General features: G+C 37.5%; 1 protein-coding gene across 8 annotated transcripts in view; it reads left to right on the top strand.

Moving 5' to 3' along the window:
• LOC125700689 (katanin interacting protein) overlaps positions 1-17,220 on the top strand; it is a 56,187-nt gene that overhangs the window by 36,610 nt on the left and 2,357 nt on the right. For 5 of the 8 annotated variants that reach the window (XM_048961769.1, XM_048961768.1, XM_048961766.1 and 2 more), the window contains 9 exons: positions 1,233-1,410; positions 3,238-3,403; positions 7,941-8,098; positions 8,354-8,418; positions 9,462-9,572; positions 10,835-10,986; positions 13,093-13,194; positions 13,783-13,940; positions 16,102-16,190. In XM_048961769.1, coding sequence (XP_048817726.1) covers positions 1,233-1,410; positions 3,238-3,403; positions 7,941-8,098; positions 8,354-8,418; positions 9,462-9,572; positions 10,835-10,986; positions 13,093-13,194; positions 13,783-13,940; positions 16,102-16,190 — 1,179 coding nt within the window. Of the gene's footprint in view, positions 1-1,232; positions 1,411-3,237; positions 3,404-7,940; positions 8,099-8,353; positions 8,419-9,461; positions 9,704-10,834; positions 10,987-13,092; positions 13,195-13,782; positions 13,941-16,101; positions 16,191-17,220 lie in introns of those variants that run through there. The other 3 variants (XM_048961771.1, XM_048961770.1, XM_048961773.1) reach the window with 3 other exon arrangements.

A 17,220-nucleotide genomic window follows, 5' to 3' on the forward strand; every position in this document is an offset into this window, starting at 1 on the left:
TTCCACGGGTACAGTTTAAACATGAAGTTAGTGCATTCAGTGCAATAATAAACCACATCTTCTTTCAGTGTATCTATGAATTGGTGCTCTCTAAGCAATCTACTCATGGGATTTATGAGAGACTGAATTTACATAAGTCCACATAGTCACCTAGATGGCAAAAGATAACGGATAGCCTTCAGACTAATAGGTCTTCTGTTTCTGCATAATCTCAAAATCTGTCATGTCACTACTTAAATGTATTATTGAATTACTGTCACTCTGCAATCTGAGTAATGAGACACTTGATAACATGGTTGATTGGAAGCAGTATAGTTACAAGTGAACAAGATGTCAGCAGCCCACTAAAAGTCCAACACAGATTTACGACAGTTACTGCACTATTATGTGGAGGTAGGCAAGCAAACCAGAACTATCCAAAAGCAGGATATACAGTTATTTAAACAAATAACACGTGGTGCTAATTAATGGGAACTGCACTTATATAGTGTATATATGGAGTATAGAATAAATATTTAGCTCAATAGAAGTTGTGTTATAGAAAGCAGTAATTGATTGGACAATACTGAGTACAGAATGGAAGGAGTTTTGGCTTAAATTCAAACTGTTGGCAAGTAGGCAGCCATGAATGTATGATAATCTTGATCACTAGAAAACAGTGATGCACGTATTATCTACCACACTTTACTTAGCTTTATTTAGGATAGTGAGGTCATGTGGCTGGCCAGTGCTAATTGAGTCTGATCTTTGAATGAAGTGGGTTCAGAGGCAGACTATGAGCTGTTATTTGTGCCAGAGTATGAGCAGTTGGACTTAGTGCATTAAAGGGTCACAGAGTGGAGAGTAAGTAGATCCAATAGCGCTGTTAATGGCAGTGACAGACCCCACTCAGAGCAAATTGCTAGGTTTCTGGCTCGCTTAGGAGAGATAAGAGAAGCCTTCTGCCCCCAATGATGTAGGTAAATGCTACAGCATTTCACTGTGCTTTTATCCATGTTGTTGTGAGTGCTCTGTATTAACCCATGGCACAAAGAGCAGCTTTTGAAGTGTTTGAGATGTGGGTTTGTAAGTAGCAGCGTTCATTGTTGTTCTGCTTTTTGGTTTCATTTTTTTATCTGCTTTGTACCAGTGAAATTGATGCTGATTACCCTCTTTTGGAGGCTTGGGCCCATGCTTTAAACTCGTACACATGTAGGTATATGTGTATATTGTATGTATATTCTTTTACATAGGCCTGCAACTGAATTTTACCGCGACTTGGGGAGATCCTCATTACCTTGGACTGACTGGACTGGAAGTGATAGGAAAGAATGGCCAAGCATTAAAAATAAGTACGGAACAGATTTCTGCTTCACCCCAAGACTTAAATGATCTTCCAGAGTATACAGGAGATTCTAGAACATTAGAAAAGTAAGTAGTGAAAGGGGAGAATAGGTGGAATAACAAGTAATTTCTTCAGATGTTTTTTTTTTTGTGTGTGTTCTGTAGCATCTGTCTGTGCATATGGAGTAATGTTTACGCAGCATTTCTGGATAATTGCAAGGAAAACTTTCAAGTTAGCGGAGAGTAAGAATGTATGAGGGAATTGCAAGTGTAGGTGCTGCTCTCAAATTCTGCAGCTTTTGTTGTTATAATTTTAATGAAGTCTTTGCTTCCCCAAATTATGTATGTATATAATGTACAGAAAATCTCTCCTGTAGGCATCACGATCAAAGAAATCTTCCCATGAGATCCCCCATGATGAAAAGGCTCTGGTGGTGTAGTCTGGAGAGGCTTTGATGGACCCAGATGCAAAGAATTCATTTAACTTTTCATTCAGTGTCTTCTCTGGTGCTCTTTTTAAGCCTAGTCATCTGTTGATCCTACAGAATTTCTGGCAAGCTTTTTGCTCCTGATATGTTTGATGGATTTTTATTTATGGTGCCTTTTGCTTGCTAGCCTACATATTCTTTCTTGGCATGTGCATGTACATTTAGCCATTCAGAGTTTATGATCCTATTGATTTAGTTTGTTTGATCATGACTTTTGGTGAAAGATGATTTGTAATAACTTTCTTTATCCTGCCACTAAGTCGGGCTGGCTTCTATTTTTATTTTATTTAATTTTTTTTTAAGTCCTTGCTTTTTCTTTTATCTGTCTTAGAGAGATAAATTTGTTCTATGTTTCAAATACAACATCCATAATATCCTGTCTGATACATGTAATGCTTTTATTTTGTTGCTTTCTTGCCTTCTTTTTTTTTAACAGGGTTCATTTTTACTTGAGAGCCTTTTTGAGCATAAGACAAAGGGTCTTAATTTTTTTTTTTCTGGCTTTTGATATTTCTGTAAGCATGTTGAGCACTTCAGTGCTCTTCAACTTAGCATTTGGAATGAGTCCTGTGTAGTATTGACTGTTCAGGACTAAGTCAAGTTTTGTCTCTTTCTTATGGGCTCTCTAATCAATTCCTCTGTGAAAGACTCATTATTCATATCTGTTTCTTGAAGAAACTGCCAAATCTGGTACTCGTTCTTCTATTACACTTAAAAACAGTATGCACATAGGGCAGTGTACAAAAGTAATTATAGTAGGGCAATTGAGTAATCTTCTCCTTAGCTCTTTGTATATCATACTTTCTGGTAAAAGTCAGGATTCCAAAATGGGGAAGTAATGGAATTGAACTTACCTAGTCAGTCTGAGGTGTGCTGTTAGGAGAAGATGTTGTCATATTGTAGAATGGTGGGAAAAAGGGCTGTTCCTTAATGAGCCTAATGAGAGCTGATAAAGGATGTGAACAAACTCTGCTCCATCTCTGGGCTCTTCAGATACCATCTCAGTCATGCTCAGTGTAGAAATATGCTGCTGACTGCCAGATAAACTAGTTTAGGCATGGACCTCTATTAATAAGTTATAAAATGTCTGGGACTGAGAATTTTGCCTTTAGTAATTTTGGTGCAGAGGTACCAAATGAGCTTTTCTCTGCTTGTTTGCTCAGGGAAGAAAACCAAAGGATTTTTCTGTTTTTCTTCAAACAGAGCCAACTAAAGGAAATGTTGTTCCCCCCAGCCACTGCATCTTTAATTCAGCAGTTCTGTATTACTTTTTATGTTTAATGTGCTTTTTAGTTGCATGCACATAGGTACAATAATGGAATTGGTAAGTGGAAATAAGAGGAAAATTGACACCTAGTAAAACACCTGTTTTCATGAGAGGAGCAGGCTTTTCCTTTCTGTCACTAATGGATTTTTCTCCTTGTAGGTTAATAGATGGGACTAATATTACAGCTGAGGATGACCATATGTGGCTCATTCCTTTCTCTTTTGGAGAAAATCATCTACTCACAATCCATTTTGATAAAAGTGAAAGTATTGCAGGGCTTCGTTTCTGGAACTATAATAAATCTCCAGAGGATACCTATAGAGGGGTAAGTAAAAGAAAAGGAGCACTGCCAGCAAAAATATACAGCGGTGCATTGGAAAATTGGTACTGTGATAAATGAATATAGCTGCCTTAATGGAACACCATAAATCTTTCTAGATTGTCTGAGTCTGAGTTTTGTGGCAGGTATAATGCATTTCTGTCTCTGCAAACAGCAAATATTGAAAAAAAGCCAGAGACAGTTTAAAGAAAACTTCACAGATGATTTTTCTAAGAGACACATAGTAGCACATATTACTTTCAAGATATATGATTCCAAAGTGGTATCCTCTCACTATCCGGTATTTAAGTCTCCCATATGATTCTTTATTTCCTGCAGCACGAGGAATGATAGAACAGGGGGCATTTCAACAGCAATTTGGTGTAGATAAGTTGAAGAAAGCAGTATCTGTGTATAAACTTGTGTTTTTCTCTGACTATGGGGATCCTTTTGTTTTTGAGCATCTTGCTTTTCTGAAGTCTGCCACTTAAAATAAAATTAATATTTAGTCAATTGACTGTAAATGCTATTGAACTATTTGCTTAATTGGTAGCATTTGGTAACATGATAAATAGAGATTTGGTAAGCCTTCATAAAATTAGGAATGTAATGAAAAGTCTTTCAATGTGCACAATGAAACCCCCAGGCTCTATCTCTGTGGGCATGCAATGCAGTTTTCAAATTTGCTTTCATTTTTCAATTATGTACTATGGTAGAGTTTATGGTACCTGAAATCTGTGTACTTCCCAAGCAATCCAATGGAAAGCAGTAGGTGATGGCAACGCTATACTTGGCTAACATGGATGAATTTACATGGATGAATGTTAGGCTCATCAATCAGTTATCAAGAAGCAAGAGTCTCTGGGACTCAACATTTGTTTTGGAAAATTGATATCTTCAAACAGTTTGGCTGATGTAGGTTAGATAAAATTGCACAGTGTACCTCCTCACTTATTTTCCAGTTTGCTTTTTTAAAATTTTCTTAGTAGATAAGAAAATTGTTCCTGTGTGTGAAACTACAGAGAGACAATACAAAAAATTCCAGGAAGTTTCTAGAATGATCCAGGCCTCCAACTTTAATTCATAAGACTGTGCAAGGGGTTTTTCAGCCTGGAGAAGTCTGTGAGGTGACCTGATAGCAGCCTTTCAGTATCTACAGGGGAGCTGCAAGGAAGAAGAAGACAGACTCTTTAGCAGGTTCTGTGGCGATAGAATAAGGGGATATGGTTTCAAGCCCGAGGAGGATAGATTTATTTTGGATATAAGGGAAATATATTTTACAGTGAGGTTGGTAAGGCAGTGTAGCAGGTTGCCCAGTGATGTGGCTGATGCCCTGTCCCTGGTGATTTCCAAGGTGAGGCTGGATCAGGCCCTGGACAACCTGGTTGTCTGTTGTGCTGTCCCTGTTCACTGCCAGGGAGTTGAAATAGATTGCCTGCAGAGGTCCCTTGCAACTCTGAGGATTCTATGGTTTTAGATAGTAATAAATATTGGGGAACTACTTTTCTGTGTAAATTTACCTTTCACAAATGAATGTTCCCTCTCTGAAGTTTGGCCTTGGCCTCTTTTAGTTCAAGCACGGGGTGCTGCAAAATGCTGAAGACTGGACAAGGACTCACAGAGGTTCAGAGGGTGACTTCTTTCATTTTAGCCACAACTCCTATAGAGGCTTTAACATTTGACATCTCATTTTTGTAATATAATGCAGTAACCCAACATGTTTGACTTAAGGGAGGGTTCAGGAGCATTATCATATAAACATACCCCTGGGTAATCATGTTTTCTTTAGTAATATTGCTTAGTTAATTTGGATGATTGGGCTTAAAGGACTTTCTCCCCTTTATCTCCTTGAGAGTGATATGGCACTGGGGCAGCATGCAGTGATGGGATGAGTCAATTTGAGAGACCCACAACAACCTGATTTACCTTTGCAGGCTTCTCTGAGCAGGAGTCGTGACTGGAGACATGCAGAAGTCCCTTCTGATTTAAATCTTACTGTGATTCTGTGTGCATAATGTAATACAAAGAGCAGCCTATGTAGTGATGGGGAATATTTTGCTTTCCCATTATAAGAGCAGGTCTTCCCAAGGCAGAACAGGGGGGAGAAGTGTTTGTACATGAATTTTCAAACAAAATCAAGTTTCTGAGTGTGTGTTTGTGTCTGAGCTATGAAAAGGGCTAAAAGATTTCAAGGATTTGGCTATTTAACATGCAATTTGGTCTTTGGAGACAAACCTAGACAAGAAGAAAGGTGTATTTTTACAGTTTATTTTGCAAGGTAGCAAAGGAGGTGAGTCTGACAAAGTAAGTGTGCAGGCAGCTCACCTCTAAGTCCCGCAGTGAAGTGCCATTAAAATGCTGTAACAGATGAATCCTGTAAAAGAACGAATAAAATAACATACTTGAAAAACTGAGGATGCAGGATATCTGCTGGGCCACAGTCAAGAGGCTTTAGACCATAGACCTGGGGTATCATGGCATCTGTTTTTCAAACATTGCTGTTCTTCTAAGAAACGGTCTCTGGACATGAGATAGAATGATTTGCTAGGCAGCTGTAGACTGGTGGATTCTATTCACAGCTTTAGAATGAAAGGGTAATGGCAGTAAACTGTCAAAATGAAGGCTTGTATGCTATTTCCAGCTCTATGAAAAATTACCTTATGAAAGCTTTGTTATGTGATTTGTAAAATGCTATGTGTGATGGTTGAGTGCCTCCTCAGATGATGAAAATTACTTAGAAATGAGGGCTGTAAAGGGCACATAAATATAAGCATCTGTGGTGTAATAGGTAAGATTTCATCTCTAAGTCTCCAGACTTCCCATTCAATACATGTTCTCTAAACTAAAGTGTATTTCAGTGGATTTTTCATTTCCTCTCCCTAGTCTGGCAGCTTGATTCAGCTGGAAAGTACCATGCAGAAGAATTTCTTATACACAAAGTGTATTTCCTTTGTTTTCTCCCAGGCTTATTAAGGATGAAACCTGCAATAGTTATTTCCCTCTGCTTGCTGCTTTCACTCCTAATTTATCTTCATGCTCTTTGGAAGTGAAGCAAGCACCTTGCACAGTCCAGTACCTCAAGTTTTCAAATTGAGAAATGATTTTGTAAACAAACAAAATGCACAAAAAACGTCCAAACAAACAAAAACTTTCTGTAAAAGATTTACTTCTGGTTTGTTGCACTTGCAACTCACCGAAATGGTAATTGACAAAAAATTAATGGCAAACTGCAAAAATATGAAAGCTGCTGTGAGTATCAGGCTTTGTGGGAAACCTGAAGTGTTAAGTTGTTCTCAGATTAACATCTCAAAGTAAATATTGCTTATGTTTTATTAAAAATAATAATAACAGATCATGAGAACTACATATTTCCATACAAAACTATTCTCAAATAGTCATATATTCATCAGTAAGTATAAAATCTGAAGATGACAGAACTGAGTCGCATTACCTTTAGACTAAATTAAGTCTTTTATGCTAGCTAAAGGAATCTATTCTCATTCAGTCCATTAATCAGCAGACTGCAATCATAGGGGCAGTTATAAGGCTATCCTGTTCTATTTTCCAGGTATTATTCCTTCCTTAAGCAGTAATTAGTGACATATTCAGTGCAATACTTTTGATTAACAGGAGACTGTACTTAACATATCTTAGGGCAAAATGCAGTGATAATTGTTGCTGCATGATGGAGTTGTTATGTGACTGTGATCATGCACACAGCTCCAGATGGTGTTAATGGGGGAGGATGAAGGGGCCTGAACTCCTTCATATTCTGATCCAGGTATGGCTGAATTATTTGGTTTAACCTTCAGAGTTTATATCAGATGTGCACACATCTGAGACATAATTGTGGCTTGATCCTTTTTTGCCTGGTAGAGGTACCTTTTCGTTATTCATATGCCCTTAGGTTATATACAGCACTGCTTGGTGGATGAGTGGGCAGGATCCTGGAAAAGTCCAAATGCTACCTGCCACACAGATGAGTAGAATGGTGAAACAGAGGTTTTATACAAACATGGTAGAGACAGAACAGGGCTTGCTCATGAGAGATCACTAGGTTATGTGATCTCTTCAGCCAGGGTTGAGCAGTCAGGGCTGATCTGCTGTTGCATTCAGGTGGATGATGAGCGACTAACCATCTCCTCAAATCACCTTTGCAACATATGCTGACTTAAAAGCTGAGTCTGTAGTCTCTTGACATGTGTTCTCCTGCAGCCCACAGATTTTCAGTTTACTGAGGTCTCTGGAGGTGCAGTGAAGGAGCTCTTCCAATCATTTGTATTTTATTTTTTTATCTTTTTTTTCCTCCAAAATCCTAAGCTCTGCCACTTGCATCAATCTCAATAGGTAGTATCAGCTGTGATGTATTGAGCTGCACTGGGTTGCAGACTGGGCTCTGCTGCTCTAGGCTTCCTTTTGCCAAGGGATGTTACACTATAGAAGAATGGAACAAATACTGCAAAATTACAGGAACAATCGTTCCAGTCTCTGAAGTGAATGCATTGCATTGGATTTATGTTATGATTTTTCTTTCTTAAACGAGGCAAAGGTAGTCCACGTAATGCTGGATGGTCACAGCATCTCCCCACCAGAGGGCTTTCTTATCCGCAAGGGACCAGGCAACTGCCACTTTGACTTTGCCCAAGAAATTCTCTTCCTTGACTATCTGCAGCCCCAGCTGATGAACAGATTACAAAGGAGGTACAGTAACATATTTTTACTATCTGAACCACTCTTATTTGTTCAGTGCTTGTATTCTCTTTTGAACCAAATCTGTATGAGACACCTGGATGAAATGGAATGTTTTATTTAGATCAGAAGACAATCAGCTACATAATCTGGAGGGGAAAGGTACATGTGATGGCTTCTTTTTTTTTTTTTTTTAATTTGTTCTGTTCTTTCCTCAGTGAGCCAAGAGTACATAAGTAAACTACTTTGTCTTGGTTATTTTGGCAGGACTGGCTCAAAGAGAATGGAACAAGCTAGTATGGACTATGAAGCACCACTCATGCCATGTGGTTGTATCCTCCTCTGTCATTTTCTTAGTACATAACTGAGGTATTCGGTATAACATCGTCATGAATTCCAGTAGTTCTAAATACAATTTCCCATGCTATAAGAAATGAATGAGATGTGAAGAATATGACGAGAAAGGCATTTGTTAAATATGACTTGAGAATAAATAAATGAAACAGAATATACGAAGGTGTGACCTGTAGTCAGATGCTCTGGTACCACTTCTTCCCACCTTTTAGAATCCGTGAAAACTGGAGCTAGAAACCCATTAGCACAGTATCCTGGCAGCCTGTCAAAGCTAGTAATAATCTGTATTCTTGCATATCTTTGAATGTTCACAGTGCTGTTCTTTTGAAATTTGTTGCATTTTACATCTTTATTAAGACTGTGTTGACCAGAACTGTGTAATATTTTCTTAATGTTTCTGGCTCTTTAATCTTATGTTTTTGTAAATAAGCATAGCCTTCTGTGGTAATACTTATTGTTGTCCCATCCATCTACCTGACAGCCCTCTTAAATCCATTAGGCTGTCCTAACCATGTTTGGAATCAATGAGATCTCAGCATTACGAAGTTCCTGACAGTTTCATGAAAATCAGTGTCTTTTCAGAGATAAAAATAGGTGCTCTGCTAGAAAAACAAACGGCACGCGTTCTTATTATATTCTCTGCCATTCAGTTAAGGGAAATATTTTCTGGCTAGTTATCATTCATGTAATTCAAAACTGAGCAAAGGCATAATCAGAAGGTGTAGGAAGGTAATAAAGGCTCTGGATAGGAGCTGTGGTATTAATAGGTAGCAGAATAGGGAGGTAGGATGCCTGCTCATAAATAAATAAAAGATTATATGTTCTTCTGGCAGCTGATGATGTAATATGAGCATTCTTACATGTGAACAACATGTAGAGATTCTTGCCTAGTTGTTTCAACCGTAGGGCTTCATTTTTGTGTGTGTGCTATCAGTAACAGAAATGACAAACTTTTTGTCTAATGTAGCTTATTCAGAGAATATCAGTATCAAATTTTCCTTAACAGCTCCTTCCTTCTTAGTTGTTTTCCAGTTTCAGCTTCTAACAAGCTGGGGTGATCCATACTACATTGGTTTGACTGGTCTGGAGTTTTTTGATGAACATGGAGACCAAATCCTACTAACTGAAAACAGTATCTTTTTGAATTTGATTCAGTGTTCATGGGTAACCAGTAGAGGGAACGCAGGACACATTTGCAAGATACATAGTAATCAGAGTTATTGAAGAGTTGCACTTCAGTTTTCTGTATCAGCTAAAATAAGGGTAAAAAGCATGGATGCTGTGTGAACTGTGTATCTAATGGGATCCTCATTGTTTAATTAATAGAGATTACACTGAAAAAAGAAGCTCTTTTCTGAGTGACGTTTTTATTTATATTTTGTATGGTGCATGATGGAGAAGAAACATGTGGAAATTGATAAGTGTTAACAGAATTTTTAAAAGCAAGGGATCGTTGACTTAGCTTATATTATTCTTCATGTCTTTACAGTACAATACAGTGCCAGGTAAAGATAATTCAGTAAGTGTGGAATAGACATCTGTATCTGCTTGTACAGCAATGTCTCCTAGATATATCAGGATCCCAGAAAGCACATTTGTCCAAGTGCTGTACTAAATGTGATAATTCAGCTACCAAGTCTGAAGCAAGTTTTTCCTAAGCTGCAGAATCATCTCTGTGTCATTCCTTAAATTCTTTATAAGTACATACAGACTCTAGCCTCTAAGAAGGCAAAACAAGTGAGAGTTATTGTCCCTCAAACTGGATTGCTGGGGACTTATAATTCTGAAGACAGTGCCATTCATCCCTATTTCTATACATGCCTTTAACATAGATTTTTAAACATAAGCATTTCCTGGGGAAAAAAATCTTACCCTAGAAAGCCTTTTCAATAGAGGACTTAATCTTCCCATGTGAGGAAATGAAAGAAGACCTTATTGAACAGTTACTTTTTATCACAAACGTTGAGGAACTTAAGGGAAAAAAAAAAGAAAACTGGTCAGAAAGGTGACTGTTGTCTACAGGGATGCTTTTCTTAAGATATGTTTCATATGAGTTTCCACAACTGCACAAAAAATTCCCTAGGCAGTGCTTCTTTTTCTGATAAGGAAGCTTTATTGATGAAGTCATAAAAATGGGCTTTAAAATAAGCGAAATGCTGCTAGTTAATTTCTTCCTATTTTAAAAATAATCTTGTGTGCCAGAATCTCTAAGGGCATTCCTGCTTTTAAAAATGTGCTCCCAAGTTCTTCAGCTATCTTAAATAAAGTGCTTGGAGTATTCTGTAACTTTTACTGCTGTACTGGAGAATATTTCCTCGTGGAATCTGAAAGGAGAGGCACAGGCTCTTACACGTGGTATTTTGGGGATGTCCCTTTCGGTTATTTAAGCTGAAGCTATTTTTTCAGATATTGCTGCTTTTCCAGATAGTGTCAACGTTTTAGAAGATATATCTGGAGATATCCGAACTCCAGACAAACTCATTGACGGCGTAAATAACACAACTGATGGCAGACATATGTGGCTTGCACCACTTCTTCCTGGTTTGGTACGTTTTCCCTTATCATCTCATTCTACTGATGTGCACAGATATGGCTGGAAGTGTAACGGAAGGGGGAAGAATATATAACTTTGAGGTCAATTTGATATTAGTAAGCTATGCTAAACAACTGCTTGTCAGGAGGAGTTCTCTTTATTCTGCTTTCTCTTTACTGCACTGCACAGACCACAGCAGTATAGATATAGGTTTCCCAGCTTTGTAACTCCTTGTATCTCCATGGTGCAACTGGAGAAGGATTTCTAGTGCGTGTTCAGTTACTGTGAAAGTATTACTGACAAAGGAGTTTAATCTGTGTTGTGCAATAAAGACCTGTGAAGTGGGAATGAACTGAGATCATAAGTTAATTCTTACAAAAGCCAGTATGTTTTTTTACAGTAGAGTTTTTTAACCTATCTTGAATTTAAATTCATAAATTGCATAAGACTGCTTGTGTTTTGTAAGCTACAAGTGATTGAGCCCTTCTAGAAGCAGCATGTTTTTAAAATAATGGGGACCAAATATCTAAACAGGAGAAGTAGATAAACTTAGATGAGTTTTGACTTCATTTCTGGGAGGACATTTTTTTTCATGGTCTTGTTTTGGGTATCATTAAGATGCATTCATTTCCTAGAAGATTGGATTATGAAAGTGACAAAATGTAAGGCTGAGGTGTGATATTTTACAGCTTACTGTTGGAAAAACCCTTACTGCATATGTTACAGTTATTAATTAGACTACTAAAAACGAGGAAGTCAATTTTGAAAATAATTCATGTTGTAATGCATTGGGTATAGTTAAGATTAAAATTTTAATTATACTTTGGAGGACTGACCCTTTGCATTTTGTGAGGAAATGGAAGGTCTGTGTAATGCTTGAGATTCCTACAGCCCACATTCAAACATCTTGAGTCCTGCATGTTGGCTGGATGTGAAGATATCCATTGAAACATCGGGGATGGGTGATTTGATAGCTGGATTTGTTTGGCATATGTTAACATCTTCATGGAAACACTGTCAGAGAGGTTACTTCATTCTGATAAAAGGAAAATAATGCCTGATTCTAGCACGGTTCTGTGCATTGTTTTGTGTCAAATCTGACACCAAACTGTAGGTAAGATATTGGTATTAAAAGGGGAAGTGGATAGTATGTGAAATGTAGGAGGGATGAGGAAGCAATGGACCCTTCTGTCCTTAAACTGTAGCAAATGATACCTTTTCAAGATCCATATAATTCTGCCAACTTCCATGCTTTTGTTGCAAAGCCAGGCTGCTGAGAGACGTTCCAGTTACTTAGAAAGCTGTGTAAACTCTGCTACATTGGAAAATTTGAATGCTTTAAGAAAGTTGTTTATAATGGACTTTCTTTTCCTTTCTAATATTGAAGTATTTTTGTCTTTTGCAGATCTATTACTAATGTAAGCGTGGTTAGAATTCTTTGTCACTCTGTCACTGATTGTCACTTTGTTTATTTGCTTGAATGGATTTTCCATCAAATTTTTCATTATTTGTGACACCAATAATTGTCATGAGACATCATAGTCCAGATTTTCTTCTGGGAAAGGAGATGCAAACAGTTCCATTGATCACATCTGCCTCTCTTTCTTCAGTGCAAAAAGTGAAATGAGCAATATCTCGAGCAGTAGTTGTTTGGCAAGCATCAGGAGAGTTGTCTGTGTGTACCTCACAGAAGTTGCAGGTTTTGTGGTAGAGCTTTCTTAGGGGATATGGGAGGAATGTTAGCGTTGCAAATAAGGTGTATTCCATTCATGTGTCAGCTTTTCTTGTGCTGAAGCACATCTGTATTTTGTTGATGTAATACTCATTAAGGATATTGCTCTGCTCCTCCCCTAACTGATTAGCAGTCCAAGATGACAAGCTCAGATGCAAATATCCTCTTCTGATGACTTGTATATACATTTGAGAGGGCAACTGTGCAGAAGAGGAACATCTGTGAATTATCAGCAGAAATGATAGCTGAATTGAAACCCTTACCATCAGTTATCTGCCCTATAGCTCTGTATCTTCAAACACAGACCAAATTGATGAAATGCGTATGAGATGCTTTTTTTCTTTGGGGGGTTTATCCTCTAAAATATAAATGAATTCTTTTTTACAGGTGAATAGAGTATATGTTATTTTCGATGCACCTATCACTGTGTCAATGATCAAGTTGTGGAATTATGCCAAAACACCCCAGAGGGGTGTGAAGGAATTTGGTGTAAGTAATTTTTGTATGCATTTTGTATCTTTTGCTGTACTTTTTCACAGTTTTACCAGAATGTGATTTTTATATGATCTGAATGGATAGTATTCATCTCGTTAACCCTGCATTTAATGTTAAAATGCTTAACCTGTGCTAGTCATAGTCCTTTGTTTCTTGTCCAAGGAAAGAACAGTTTTTCAGATAATAGCCTTAACAGAATAATGCTTTCCTTTCTCCACTGGCTATGGAGCAGGTCTGTAACACCAGTTCAAACTAAAAACCCAAGTTTTAGACAGCTGAAATGGGATGAGATTCACTAATTCCTAAATCTAAGAGTGATTTACTCCAGTTGATAGAAGAGTAGTTACATAAAGCATGAAATACATTTTTAATTACCTACTTGAAAGCTTCTTGAGCACCATCAGTGAGAAGACAAAATGGGAGGAGAGAGATTGAAGGTTTAGGGACAAAAGCTAAACTGAGGACTGGAGTTATGGAACAATTGGTCCAAAGTGATTTCTAGTTAATTGACTGAAAGGACTGTTGAAAGCAGCACCTGATTCCTAGATTTTTTTCATTGTTAAGTTTCTTTATTATCTCTAGCTTTTGGTGGATGACTTGCTTGTGTACAATGGGATTCTGGATATGGTGAACCATGTAGTTTCAGGCATCCTACCCACCTGTGATCCAGTAGTTCCATATCACACCATTCTCTTTACGGATGATGAGAAGATTTGCCATCAGAAGAGAACTGTAATTAGGTATGTGAGTAGATCTTGTCTGAAAGTGTCTTGTTTTTGGAAAATGTTGTCATGTGACTGATGTCAGGAATGCACATGTTGCTATGAAGAATTCCCTTCTAAAGCATACTCAGTCTCACTTAATGGTAAATAACCAGTAGCTTTTTACATTCTGGGACAAAAGTACTAGCTTGATTTCTAACTACTTTTTAACACTTTCAGGATTATTGATTCACATTTGAATGTGTTTTCAAAAGATGGTTTTCCTTAGAGAAGAATTGGTGAACTGCAATGAGATGACATGGGGGAGGGGCAGAACCCAAAAATTTTTGAAGAAGCATCTGGTATCAGAGGAAAGTCCTTTAAATGAAAAATGAGGTTGGTTCTCAGGGCTAACCCACTGAAGCCACCAAGTTGGCAACCTCACAGAAAACATGATGGAAATGGAGTGAAAAATATGTTCAGAAGATCAGGACTGGTAGGATCTAAGAAACAGTCCATAGCACGGAGAATAAAGATTGAAAGACAAATGTATTTTAAATGAGATGGAAAAACTGATGTCTTCTAGAAATAAGCACTTTTATACATTGCACCGTTAAAAATAGAATGTCTTAAATATGCATTACTTGAAAGAAAGGTGACAGTTTTGCATCCAAAAATGCAAAGCAATTACTTCAGAAACAATAGAAAATTTAAAAATAAGTGGAAGGAATGTAAGCTATCCTGACTCTAAGTAGGAATTCACATTTGTTTGTAGGGATTTCCTATGTTTTTCCAAAGCATTGGCTGTTGGCCACTGATACTGTCAGATGTTGAAATAGATTATTACTGTTCGAAAGAACTGTGTTAGGCTTACATTTTTTACAAGAAGCTGTGTTGTCATGGTGAAATTTGGAGGTAGATGGTTTTTGAAGTGAAAAAGTTACTGGAATGAAAATGTGAGTTTTGAGAAATTCTTCAGGGGGATACAGGAAGGAGAAGGAGAAATGAACATCTACTTTGTTCAGTCAAGCATCTTTGTTCAAGGGAAGTTATTTTACTGAAAGCAGAGAAACTTCATCTGTAATTGTAGAGCTGTTTTTCATGCGACTTCCTTTGCATGTACTCGTGTAAAGCATAGCGGTGTTGGATTAGATTTGGGAGGTATCTTTTCTTGGTCATACACACTGCAGCTTCTGTTTTCCAGTCAAAATTACACAGTCTTTTCTTCTAGAATTCCTGTACAGCAATGTTCCTTGTCTTTGTCTTCTATTCCCTTCCTCTCTCATTCTAACCCTCTGAAGGACAGGGTTCTTTGGCAGTAGAAGACACATCTCTTACTATCTGCTGGAAGAATACCCCTACTTCTAAAAGATGTTCTTGATCTTGTGCAAGTTGGTACCTCTAACTTTGACCTATTGTCTTTCGTGTATCGCCGTTCAGTATTTCATGAACCCTCTCATATTATCATCAGTGGTGTAAATACTGATTTACTTCAGTATTGGTTGCACTATGTCTGTTGGAGAGGCGTTCCATTTTCTCCAATGGAACCCTGTTGTGTGCATTATTTGTAGAGAAAAGAAAAAGTTCAGACTACTTTTTGTTTTCTCTGATTAGTATTTCTTTAACTTCCAATTCAGCTCACAGCTTCTTCTGTAATGGGGTTAATTTAACTTTGAGGTTATTATTTCTTTATGAGAAAGAAATTATTAAAATTGGGGCCTGCAAACAAAGCTTGTCACAGTAAATGAATTTTGTTTAGTTCATAAATTTTTCATGAATAATTACTGTATCAACATTACAAAATAGTGCAAAGTTCTTTTGTAGGGCTTTTAGGCTCTTTATACAGAGCTACTGTAAAATTTCACTTTGGGTAATGTGGTTCAAACTGTGTAGGCAGGCAAGGAAATTGTAGAGTGAATATGATGTTGATATTTGAATGTGTGCCTGCTGCAACCCACACCACTCATTAGACTGCTAAAAAATACTTCAGGTAGATGCAGAATGCCTTTCTTTTTTAGGTAGTCTCATATTATGTTCCTAAGCTTAACGTATAGGAACGTTACATAAGTCTATATATATATTTCATAGAGGTGTGTGTAACCTCCTGAACTGAGTAACTTACTTGGTAACCTTTTTCTGTAACTCTTGAAACTTTTCAAAATGACTATTTTGGTTATTATACTGATTTTAATCTCTTCAGCAATCACGTGGAAGATCAGGATGTACGAATGATGAATGAAAACCAGATTGTCACCAACAGCAAAAAGAAGCAGGCTGTGGCTGATCCAGGTTGGTTTTATCTTCTACAGTTTTCTTCTGCTCACATTCCACAAAAGCAGTATGAATAGTAAACATTGTTATAGACCCAGCTGGGAAAAGAAGGGAGATTTGCACCTCTCTTCTAATTTGGTTCTTTCATAGGAAGGCAAACATGGCGTATCGTGCTCTGGATTTTTATTCTGTATCTAAATCTGAAAGTGGATCTTATAAATCAAAGATTTATGTGACATGTAATCGTAGCTCATACCAACACATACAGAGAGGTCTTCAGGAAAGAAACTGGCTGAAGACCAATTGGAAACCAGTGTGATTGTACAGGTCCAAAGATAGCTTTTGGAGTAATAAGCTTGTTGCATCCCCACTGGCCTTTTAAGCAGCTTTAGAGATGATGTGTGCCTCAGAATTACCTGTTTGTTGCTCCTCAAGCTAATCAAAAATCATGATATATGAAACTAGGATGAAAATCCCAGATGCCTGTCTCGTTGGTCTCTTCTCTCTTACAAGTGATAATTAAAAAGACAGCCTGTTTATTTTCTTTTTCCCGAGGAGAAATAATAGATTGTATTTATAGTCTGAAGTGTCCCAATCATTCACTGTAAATTCCTCAGGATAGCTCCCTAAATACATTACATATTCTCAGCCAAGCTGGTACATTCATGATTGTTTTTCTTCCCCAAGCATGACAATTTCTCTAGTTCATTTCTCTGGAAAGTGCTACAGAAATTATTTGATGGCTTTTAATAACACTTCTGTAGGAGAAGGATTTCAAATGCCATTACCTGTGCAAATATAGCTTGAGTATTAATACATTAGCACTAGCTGTGTCAAAAGTATCCTACACATCTCTGTGCCTGTTGTAATGACATCTTGAGTTGCAGTGCAGACAAGCCCTGTATTTAGTGAAGAATGCTTTCTTTTGTCACTTAAAGATGGGTGAGCTCTCATTTCTTACTGTGAGGTTTTCAGCTGAGGATTTGTTGTTTTTTTGATATCTGCCCAGGGTCTCCTCCCAAACACTTATGCTATCAGCTGCAGAGGT

This window comes from Lagopus muta, chromosome 15, assembly GCF_023343835.1.
Source record: "Lagopus muta isolate bLagMut1 chromosome 15, bLagMut1 primary, whole genome shotgun sequence".
In the NCBI taxonomy this organism is placed as follows: Eukaryota; Metazoa; Chordata; class Aves; order Galliformes; family Phasianidae; genus Lagopus; species Lagopus muta.